At 31.6% G+C, this 12,017-nt stretch overlaps 1 protein-coding gene across 10 annotated transcripts in view; it reads right to left on the bottom strand.

Moving 5' to 3' along the window:
* Positions 1 to 338: 338 nt before the first annotated feature.
* Positions 339 to 12,017, bottom strand: part of itpr1b (inositol 1,4,5-trisphosphate receptor, type 1b) — a 254,529-nt gene continuing 242,850 nt past the window's right edge. For 8 of the 10 annotated variants that reach the window (XM_061923933.2, XM_072916599.1, XM_061923928.2 and 5 more), the window contains 2 exons: positions 9,908 to 10,069; positions 339 to 1,696 (listed from right to left, as the gene is read on the bottom strand). In XM_061923933.2, coding sequence (XP_061779917.2) covers positions 1,610 to 1,696; positions 9,908 to 10,069 — 249 coding nt within the window. In that variant the 3' untranslated portion in view covers positions 339 to 1,609. The remainder of the gene's footprint in view (positions 1,697 to 9,907; positions 10,070 to 12,017) is intronic. The other 2 variants (XM_061923934.2, XM_061923932.2) reach the window with 1 other exon arrangement.

The raw sequence follows: 12,017 nt of genomic DNA on the forward strand, positions 1-12,017 counted from the left end.
GCTCGTTTATCATAACTCTCTTGCTCTCTCTGTCTCTGCCCCTCCCTCACCAATGCTGCTGCTCGCACAATTTGTTTTGTTTTTAACCCCTTCTTAACCCTGAACGTACATTGAAAATACACGCAACCCTAACTCAAAATGCCGGACATTTGAGGCATTTAAGAAACTCCGCCCGGACAGCCCCGCAAAAGAGGACATGTCCGGTGAAAAGAGGACGCATGGTCAGTCTATGCAAAGTCCCATGTAACAAATTGAGTCTACAAAAAGTTTCAAAAATTCTCAAAACTATAATAATATACATTTAGACTTGTTTTGTGAAATGCTCAAGAAGCAGTCCATTATTAATGGGCAATGATCTTCAGCTGTAGTGTTTATTTCCTAATTAAAAACACTGTTGTATAAAATTGATAAGTGGCCGCTCTGAAATTACTAAACTGTTTTTTGTTTTTTTTCTACAGACAATAAAGGTCCATTGTTGTTGAGAAAGTTCTATTTTTGCCGGCGGCATTTAGGTTATTTTAATTTTGTCAACTGTTGTGTTTTTTGTCCAAGTTTGACATTTACTGCCATTAAATACATGACAGTCATTTTGTTTGCATGGCAACCGCATCTTACATACGTCGAAACATGACAAAGTTAGTCATTTTTGACGTGCGTGGAGAGGCCGAAGTGTGGTGATGTGATGTGTGCGGGTGTATGAAACTCTTCAGAAGCACATTATTTCGCAATAGTAACTCTTCCTATTGTGCCAACTGTAGATTGTAGAATAAACCATACCTTCTTTTGTCGGTGTCTCTTAGAAAAACAGGATGCAAAGCGAAGGATAATTACGTTCATTTTAATAAATATTTCTACTTTGAGTCCTAACAGACATTTTAAAGTAATTCATCTTCCCCCGTCAGTTTCTCTATACAAAAGCAATACAGGTACATACAAAAAAATACAGCTATTGTATGAAGACAATAAATTGAGCATAAAAAAATTAAAGTGCAAGCAGAAATAGTCATTTTGAGGACAAAAACAGGCACAAACCGAGCAGGTTTTGTGATACTTAAATTATCTTATTCTGATTGCTGTGTAGTGCTCAAACTAAATGGAGAAAAACACTACGACAATAAAAAAAAAAACTACGTCCAACAAGCAAGCTTAAGCAATACATTGCTCTTATTGAGTACATTATTATGCAGGAATACAAACAGTAAAACTGAGAGGGCTGGCTTATAAATATAATCTCTATAGTTGTTTAAGTAACGGCAGACAAAACAACTCCCTATTTTATCCAGTTCCACTTAAAAAAAATTAAACAGAAACAAGATGTGGAGGTTGCATATTTAAGTGTATATATTGCACAATGTAATACTGCTTATTAGGAACATAAATGAAACTAGACAATGTAATTCGCTCCAATGAACTTTCAAGTGCAAAACCGGCATTGACGTGACATTAACTTAAAAAGTACAAAGTAAACATTTGGCACATAGAAGGTCGAGCCGTTCAGAGCGAGATCTGTGCACGGTAGAAAGCTATGCCTCGTCTTACGACTACAAATATTTGACGGCGTAATGACTTACTCACATTTATCAAGAGCCACCTGTGAGGGAGGACGGCCCTACGCAGGCTGCTGGGGGTTGACGTTCATGTGCTGCGGGTGTCCCAGCAGGCCGATGCGCTGCTTTTGCTTCCTCTGTTCAGTCATCTGAAAGACGACAAAAGAGAAAATTAAAAAAAAATCACAGGTGAAATACTGTAGGTGGCGCCTGTTTGAAGCAAGTACAGTAAAAAAAGACAATGCGGAGTGGGAAAGTGAAACCCGCGCAAGACACACTACTAATACTGAAATCTAACCCACAAAACGTCAGCGGTGCCAGTCATAGCACTCATCCTTTCGGTTAGTAATTGCACCTTGACACAGATGCTCGTGGCCAAAAGCAAATCTTATTTAAAAATGTATTTGTATACAAAGTCCATGTGTCTGTCTCCTGGAAAAGTTCTGTTACTTTGTTGAAAATCGCATCCTTATTTAAATATTTTTGCTCTTGTGATCTTTGTAGAGCAGAGGTGTCAAAGTCGTTTTCACTGAGGGCCACATCGCAGTTATGCTTGGCCCCAGAAGGCCGCTTCTAACAGTGAATACTATTATTACACAATTTTATCATGCTTTTTTTTTTTTTTTTAAACTAAAATGTAAAAAAAAATATGGTAAGTTGCAATAATTTCACCTCAAAATTTAGTGTATATTACTGTAAATGGAAAAACCATACTGCTGTTTTTATGGTAAAAAAAAAAAAAGGCAGCTCAGTTGCCAGAATTTTACTGTAAAATTTTAATGTGTTTTTTCCTGTAAATAAAAAAACTGCAAAATTTTGGCACCTGAGCTTTTTTTTTTCTTTTTTTACCGCAAATCAACAACTGTAGATTTTTCGGTGTATGACTGTAAATGCTAAAACGGCACCACAGTTTATTACAGCGAAAGAAGTAAAACATTTTTCATTAAGAGAAAAATGCTGTAAAAAAACCACAGTAAATTTCACAATCTTACCATGAAATCTATTGCTAATTTTACATTGCACCATTTTTTTGATGGATAACTTGCTTTGAAATCATTATTATTAGTATGTATTTCTATTAAAAAAATGCAGCTCAGTTGCCAGAATTTTACTATAAAATTGTAATTTGTTTTTTTCCTGTAAATAAAAAAACTGCAACATTTTGGCACCTGAGCTGTTTTTTGGGGGTTTTTTTTTTACCGCAAATCAACAACTGTAGATTTTTCGGTGTATGACTGTAAATGCCAAAACGGCACTACAGTTTATTACAGTGAAAAAAGTAAAAAAAATTCATTTAGAGAAAAATGCTGTAAAAACCACAGTAAATTTCACAATCTTTCCATGAAATCTATTGCTAATTTTACATTGCACAATTTTTTTGATGGATAACTTGCTTTGAAATCATTATTATTAGTATTTATTTCTATTAAAAAAAAGCAGCTCAGTTGCCAGAATTTTACTTTAAAATTGTAATTTGTTTTTTTCCTGTAAATAAAAAAACTGCAAAATTTTGGCACCTTAGCTGGGTTTTTTTTTAACCGCAAATCAACAACTGTAGATTTTTCGGTGTATGACTGTAAACGCCAAAACGGCACCACAGTTTATTATAGTGAAAAAAGTAAAACAAATTTCATTTAGAGAAAAATGCTGTAAAAACCACAGTAAATTTCACAAGCTTACCATGAAATCTATTGCTAATTTTACATTGCACCATTTTTTTGATGGATAACTTGCTTTGAAATCATTATTATTAGTATTTATTTCAATTTTAAAAAATGCAGCTCAGTTGCCAGAATTTTACTATAAAATTTTAATTTGTTTTTTCCTGTAAATAAAAAAACTGCAAAATTTTGGCACCTGAGCTGTTTTTTTGGGTTTTTTTTTACCGCAAATCAACAACTGTAGATTTTTCGGTGTATGACTGTAAATGACAAAACGGCACCACAGTTTATTACAGTGAAAAAAGTAAAAAAATTCATTTAGAGAAAAATGCTGTAAAAACCACAGTAAATTTCACAATCTTACCATGAAATGTATTGCTAATTTTACATTGCACCATTTTTTTTGATTGATAGCTTGCTTTGAAATCATTATTATTAGTACTTATTTCTATTAAAAAAATGCAGCTCAGTTGCCAGAATTTTACTATAAAATTTTAATTTGTTTTTTTCCTGTAAATAATAAAACTGCTAAATTTTGGCACCTGAGCTTTTTTTTCTTCTTTTTTTTTTTTACCGCAAATCACAACTGTAGATTTTTTGGTGTAAGACTGTAAATGCTAAAACGGCACTACAGTTTATTACAGTGAAAAAAGTAAAACATTTTTCATTTAGAGAAAAACGCTGTAAAAAACCACAATAAATTTCACAATCTTACCATGAAATCTATTGCTAATTTTACATTGCACCATTTTTTGATGGATAACTTGCTTTGAAATCATTATTATTATTATTTATTTCTATTTTAAAAAATGCAGCTCAGCTGCCAGAATTTTACTATAAAGTTTTAATTTGTTTTTTTTCCTGTAAATAAAAAAACTGCAAAATTCTGGCACCTGAGCTGGGTTTTTTTTCTTTTTTTACCGCAAATCACAACTGTAGATTTTTCGGTGTGAGACTGTAAATGCCAAAACGGCACCACAGTTTATTACAGTGAAAAAACTAAAAAAAATTTCATTTAGAGAAAAATGCTGTAAAAACTACAGTACATTTCACAATCTTACCATGAAATCTATTGCTAATTTTACATTGCACCATTTTTTTGATGGATAACTTGCTTTGAAATCATTATTAGTATTTATTTCTATTAAAACAAATGCAGCTCAGTTGCCAGAATTTTACTATAAAATGTTAATTTGTTTTTTTCCTGTAAATAAAAAAACTGCAAAATTTTGGCACCTGAGCGGTTTTTTTTTTTTTTTTTTTACCGCAAATCAACAACTGTAAATTTTTTGGTGTATGACTGTAAATGCCAAAACGGCACCACAGTTTATTACAGTGAAAAAAGTAAAAAAAAATTCATTTAGAGAAAAATGCTGTAAAAACCACAGTAAATTTCACAAGCTTACCATGAAATCTATTGCTAATTTTACATTGCACAATTTTTTGGATGGATAACTTGCTTTGAAATTATTATTATTAGTATTTATTTCTATTAAAAAAAAGAGCAGCTCAGTTGCCAGAATTTTACTGTAAAATTTTTATTTGTTTTTTTCCTGTAAATAAAAAAACTGCTAAATTTTGGCACCTGAGCTTTTTTTTACTTCTTTTTTTTTTTTACCGCAAATCACAACTGTAGATTTTTCGGTGTAAGACTGTAAATGCCAAAACGGCACCACAGTTTATTACAGTGAAAAAAGTAAAACATTTTTCATTTAGAGAAAAATGCTGTAAAAAACCACAGTAAATTTCACAATCTTACCATGAAATCTATTGCTAATTTTACATTGCACCATTTTTTGATGGATAACTTGCTTTGAAATCATTATTATTATTATTATTTATTTCTATTTAAAAAAATGCAGCTCAGTTGCCAGAATTTTACTATAAAGTTTTAATTTGTTTTTTTTCCTGTAAATAAAAAAACTGCAAAATTCTGGCACCTGAAATGTTTTTTTTTTTTTTTTACCGCAAATCAACAACTGTAGATTTTTCGGTGTATTACTGTAAATGCCAAAACGGCACCACAGTTTATTACAGTTAAAAAGTAAAAAAAATTTAATTTAGAGAAAAATGCTGTAAAAAACCACAGTAAATTTCACAATCTTACCATGAAATCTATTGCTAATTTTACATTGCACCATTTTTTTGATGGATAACTTGCTTTGAAATCATTATTATTATTATTTATTTCTATTAAAAAAAAAGCAGCTCAGTTGCCAGAATTTTACTTTAACATTTTAATTTGTTTTTTTCCTGTAAATAAAAAAACTGCAAAATTTTGGCACCTGAGCTGTTTTTTTTTTTTGTTTTTTTTTTTTACCGCAAATCAACAACTGTAGATTTTTCGGTGTATGACTGTAAATGCCAAAACGGCACCACAGTTTATTACAGTGAAAAAAGTTAAAAAAAATTCATTTAGAGAAAAATGCTGTAAAAACCACAGTAAATTTCACAATCTTACCATAAAATCTATTGCTAATTTTACATTGCACCATTTTTTTGATTGATAACTTGCTTTGAAATAATTATTATTAGTATTTATTTCTATTAAAAAAATAGAGCTCAGTTGGCAGAATTTTACTATAAAATTTTAATTTGTTTTTTTCCTGTAGATAAAAAAACTGCAAAATTTTGGCACCTGAGCTGGGTTGTTTTTTTTTTTACGGCAAATCAACAACTGTAGATTTTTCGGTGTATGACTGTAAATGCCAAAACGGCACCACAGTTTATTACAGTAAAAAAAAGTAAAAAAAATTTCATTTAGAGAAAAATGCTGTAAAAACTACAGTCAATTTCACAAGCTTACCATGAAATGTATTGCTAATTTTACATTGCACCATTTTTTTGATGGATAACTTGCTTTGAAATCATTATTATTATTTATTTCTATTAAAAAAAAAGAGCAGCTCAGTTGCCAGAATTTTACTGTAACATTTTAATTTGCTTTTTTCCTGTAAATAAAAAAACTGCAAAATTTTGGCACCTGAGCTGTTTTTTTTTTTTACCGCAAATCAACAACTGTAGATTTTTCGGTGTATGACTGTAAATGCCAAAACGGCACCACAGTTTATTACAGTGAAAAAAGTAAAAAAAAATTCATTTAGAGAAAAATGCTGTAAAAACCACAGTAAATTTCACAAGCTTACCATGAAATCTATTGCTAATTTTACATTGCACCATTTTTTTGATGGATAACTTGCTTTGAAATCATTATTATTAGTATTTATTTCTATAAACTTTTCTAAATAAAGGGAACCACAAGAAATTGCATTATTGGCTTGATTTTAACAAAAAATCTTAGGGTACATTAAACATATGTTTCTTATTGCAAGTTTGTCCTTAAATAAAATAGTGAACATACAGGACAACTTCTCTTTTAGTAGTAAGTAAGCAAACAAAGGCTCTTAATTTAGCTGCTGACATATGCAGTAACATATTGTGTCATTTTCCATTCTATTATTTTGTCAACATTATTAAGGAAAAGTGGTAGAAAATGAATTATTAATCCACTTGTTCATTTACTGTTAATATCTGCTTACTTTCCCTTTTAACATGTTCTATCTACACTTCTGTTAAAATTTAATAATGAATTATATGAATGAAATAAGTTTATTTCGGTCATATAAAACCATAGTAAATTTCACAAGCTTACAATGAAATCTATTGCTAATTTTACATTGCACCCTTTTTTTGATGGATAACTTGCTTTGAAATCATCATTATTAGTATTTATTTCTATTAAAAAAAATGCAGCTCAGTTGCCAGAATTTTACTATAAAGTTTTATTTTATTTTTTCTTCCTGTAAATAAAAAAACTGCAAAATTTTGGCACCTGAGCTGTTTTTTTTAACCGCAAATCAACAACTGTAGATTTTTCGGTGTATTACTCTAAATGCCAAAACGGCACCACAGTTTATTACAGTGAAAAAACTAAAAAAAAAATTCATTTAGAGAAAAATGCTGTAAAAACCACAGTAAATTTCACAATCTTACCATGAAATCTATTGCTAATTTTACATTGCACCATTTTTTTGATGGATAACTTGCTTTGAAATCATTATTATTAGTATTTATTTCTATTAAAAAAATGCAGCGCAGTTGCCAGAATTTTACTTTAAAATTGTAATTTGTTTTTTTCCTGTAAATAAAAAAACTGCAAAATTTTGGCACCTGAGCTGGTTTTTTTTTTTTTTTTTACCGCAAATCAACAACTGTAGATTTTTCGGTGTATGACTGTAAATGCCAAAACGGCACCACAGTTTATTACAGTGAAAAAACTAAAAAAAATTTCATTTAGAGAAAAATGCTGTAAAAACTACAGTAAATTTCACAATCTTACCATGAAATGTATTGCTAATTTTACATTGCACCATTTTTTTGATGGATAACTTGCTTTGAAATCATTATTATTATTTATTTCTATTAAAAAAAAAGAGCAGCTCAGTTGCCAGAATTTTACTGTAACATTTTAATTTGCTTTTTTCCTGTAAATAAAAAAACTGCAAAATTTTGGCACCTGAGCTGTTTATTTTTTATTTTTTTTACAGCAAATCAACAACTGTAGATTTTTCGGTGTATGACTGTAAATGCCAAAACGGAACCACAGTTTATTACAGTGGAAAAAGTAAAAAAAAATTCATTAAGAGAAAAATGCTGTAAAAACCACAGTAAATTTCACAAGCTTACCATAAAATCTATTGCTAATTTTACATTGCACTATTTTTTTGATTGATAACTTGCTTTGAAATCATTATTATTAGTATTTATTTCTATTAAAAAAAAGAGCAGCTTAGTTGCCAGAATTTTACTATAAAATTATAATTTGTTTTTTTCCTGTAAATAAAAAAAACTGCAAAATTTTGGCACCTGAGCTGGTTTTTTGTTGTTGTTTTTTTTACCGCAAATCAACAACTGTAGATTTTTCGGTGTATGACTGTAAATGCCAAAACGGCACCACAGTTTATTACAGTGAAAAAACTAAAAAAAAATTCATTTAGAGAAAAATGCTGTAAAAACCACAGTAAATTTCACAAGCTTACCATGAAATCTATTGCTAATTTTACATTGCACAATTTTTTTGATGGATAACTTTCTTTGAAATCATTATTATTAGTATTTATTTTTATTTTAAAAAAAAAGCAGCTCAGTTGCCAGAATTTTACTGTAAAATTTTTATTTGTTTTTTCCTGTAAATAAAAAAACTGCAAAATTTTGGCACCTGAGCTGTTTTTTTTTATTTACTGCAAATCAACAACTGTAGATTTTTCGGTGTATGACTGTAAATGCCAAAACGGCACCACAGTTTATTACAGTGAAAAAAGTAAAACATTTTTATTTAGAGAAAAATGCTGTAAAAACCACAGTAAATTTCACAATATTACCATGAAATCTATTGCTAATTTTACATTGCACAATTTTTTTGATGGATAACTTTCTTTGAAATCATTATTATTAGTATTTATTTTATTTAAAAAAAAGCAGCTCAGTTGCCAGAATTTTACTGTAAAATTTTAATTTGTTTTTTTCCTGTAAATAAAAAAACTGCAAAATTTTGGCACCTGAGCTGTTTTTTTTTTTTTTACTGCAAATCAACAACTGTATAATTTTCGGTGTATGACTGTAAATGCCAAAACGGCACCACAGTTTATTACAGTGAAAAAAGTAAAACATTTTTTATTTAGAGAAAAATGCTGTAAAAACCACAGTAAATTTCACAATATTACCATGAAATCTATTGCTAATTTTACATTGCACTATTTTTTTGATGGGAGAGCATGTCCCAAATTCCAAGCTGCTGTATTGAGGCATGTTAAAAAAAATAATGCACTTTGTGTCTTCAATAATAAATATGGCAGTGCCATGTTGGCGTTTTTTTCCATAACTTGAGTTGATTTATTTTGGAAAACCTTGTTACATTGTTTAATGCATCCAGCGGGGCAACACAACAAAATTAGGCATAATAATGTGTTGATTCCACGACTGTATATATCGGTAGATATCGGAATCGGTAATTAAGAGTTGGACAATATCGGAATACCGGATATCGGCAAAAAAGCCATTATCGGACATCTCTAATTGATATCCACTACAAGTGCTAGAACTTGCAAACTACATTTAGTTTTTCAGTCTACAATAAAAAAACGGTGTAAAATATATTTGTCCAAATAATTGAAGCTGACAACACACTTGTAGACTTTGACTAAGTACAAGGAATGAGAAATTATTTTCCTATAAGCACAAAAAAAAAAAAACACTTCAATTGCAATTGGAAGTATTTCATTTGTAACCAATGTGCCTACAGTACATGAACTGTACAATACTGTATAATAGTATTAGTTGTTGTTCTAAGAACATCATTGACAAATCTGAGGTGAAATGTGACTGATAAGGCTTCAGCAACACCATCATTTCCTCCTGTCTGGGTCAAAAAGTCTCTGTGACACTAACTTCCTCACATGCAGTTCTCATTTCAAGGCTGAACACATTCAACTGTTTTACTCTTAGCTGCAAGTATGGTGCAGCTTTTGTTTTGGTATGCATTCGCCAGTCTTAAAGAAGTCAAAATATTGTTTTCAATGATTCCATACGAGAATTTTCACAAAAATGTCCCCTGTTATGCGACTCACTTGGTTTTGCATCCAGAGGGCTGCAAACAAAGACATCTTAAACATCTGCTGTCTTTTTTTTTTACCAACCAACCTGTTCTTTGAGCTCGGTCAGCTGGCCAGAGAGGTTTGACACAAGTTTCATAGTCGACTCCAGCTTTTCCTGAAGGTTTCGAATTTCATTCTGCTCTCCGTCCGCGTCGCTGCTGACCAACGACATGGCCCTCATCCGGGGGAACCAGTCTAGGTTGTGCTCCTGGTAAACACAAATTTGAACAATTGTCATGCATCTGGTTCATGTTTTATGTTGCATGTTACTTCCTCTACAGCAGTGGTCTCCAAAAGTTCTGTATACAAGAAGAGTGTAGTGTTGTCCCAATACCAATATTTTGGTACCGGTACCAAAATTATTTAGATACTTTTCTAAATTAAGGGAACCACAAGAAATGTCATTATTGGCTTGATTTTAACAAACAATCTTAGGGTACATTAAACCTATGTTTCTTATTGCAAGTTTGTTCTTAAATAAAATAGTCAACATACAAGACAACTTCTCTTTTATTAGTAAGTAAGCAAACAAAGGCTCCTAATTTAGCTGCTGACATATGCAGTAACATATTGTGTCATTTTCCATTCTATTATTTTGTCAACATTATTAAGGAAAAGTGGTAGAAAATGAATTATTAATCCACTTGTTCATTTACTGTTAATATCTGCTTACTTTCCCTTTTAACATGTTCTATCTACACTTCTGTTAAAATGTAATAATGAATGAAATGAATGAAATAAGTTTATTTCGGTCATATAATCAACCATCAACTATTTTGTGTGACCAGTTTAACAGTACAGATTATACATATTTATCAATCATACACATTTACACACAAAAACAAAAGAAAAAGAATGACCGAAAAAGGAATATATTTGCCTATCCTACACCTTCACTGAAAATAAGATTACCTGGAACATCAACATTAAAAAAAATCAATGGGATGAAATAATTGTTACTATATTTTATAATTTTCAATTATTTCTTAAACCTTAACAAAGACCTACACATCTTAAACTCTTCAATAATCACTTTTGTTGTTTGATACTTTCTTTACATTAGTTTTGGATGATACCACAAATTTGGGTATCAATCTGATACCAAGTCAAACCAGCTCAGTGGACTTGTGGTTAGAGTGTCCGCCCAAAGACTAGGGAGGTTGTGAGTTCAAACCCCGGCCGAGTCATACCAAAGACTACAAAAAAATGGGACCCATCGCCTCCCTGCTCGGCACTCGGCATCAAGGGCTGGAATTGGGGGTTAAATCACCAAATGATTCCCGCACACGCTGCTGCTCACTGCTCCCCTCACCTCCCAGGGAGTGGACATGCGGATGGGTCAAATGCAGAGAACAAATTTCACCACACCCAGTGTGTGTGTGTGTGTGACTATCATTGGAACTTTAACTTAAAACAAGTAGTCACAAATTGGTCATATTCAAAGTCCTCATGTGTCCAGGGACATATTTCCTGAGTTTACAAACATAATATAAATTTAAAAACAAAACAAAAGAAGATGTGATGCCAAAAAATATCGACGTAATCATAGTAGTATCTAGAGATGTCCGATAATGGCTTTTTTGCCGATATCCGATATTGTCCAACTCTTAATTACCTTTTCCGATATCAACCGATACCGATATATACGGTTGTGGAATTAACACATTATTATGTCTAATTTTGTTGTGATGCCCCGCTAGATGCATGAAACAATGTAACAAGGTTTTCCAAAATAAATCAACTCAAGTTATGGAACAAAAATGCCAACATGGCACTGCCATATTTATTATTGAAGTCACAAAGTGCATTATTTTTTTTAACATGCCTCAAAACAGCAGCTTGGAATTTGTGACATGTTCTCCCTGAGAGAGCATGAGGAGGTTGAGGTGGGGGGTGAGGGGGTAGGGGTAGCGGGGGGTGTATATTGGAGCGTCCCGGAAGAGTTAGCGCTGCAAGGGTTTCTGGGTATTTGTTCTGTTGTGTTTATGTTGTGTTACGGTGCGGATGTTCTCCCGAAATGTGTTTGTCATTCTTGTTTGGTGTGGGTTCACAGTGTGGCGCATATTTGTAACAGTGTTAAAGTTGTTTATACGACCACTCTCTGTGTGACCTGTATGGCTGTTGACCAAGAATGCCTTGCATTCACTTGTGTGTGA

This window comes from Nerophis lumbriciformis, linkage group LG28 (assembly GCF_033978685.3).
Source record: "Nerophis lumbriciformis linkage group LG28, RoL_Nlum_v2.1, whole genome shotgun sequence".
NCBI classification, from domain to species: Eukaryota; Metazoa; Chordata; class Actinopteri; order Syngnathiformes; family Syngnathidae; genus Nerophis; species Nerophis lumbriciformis.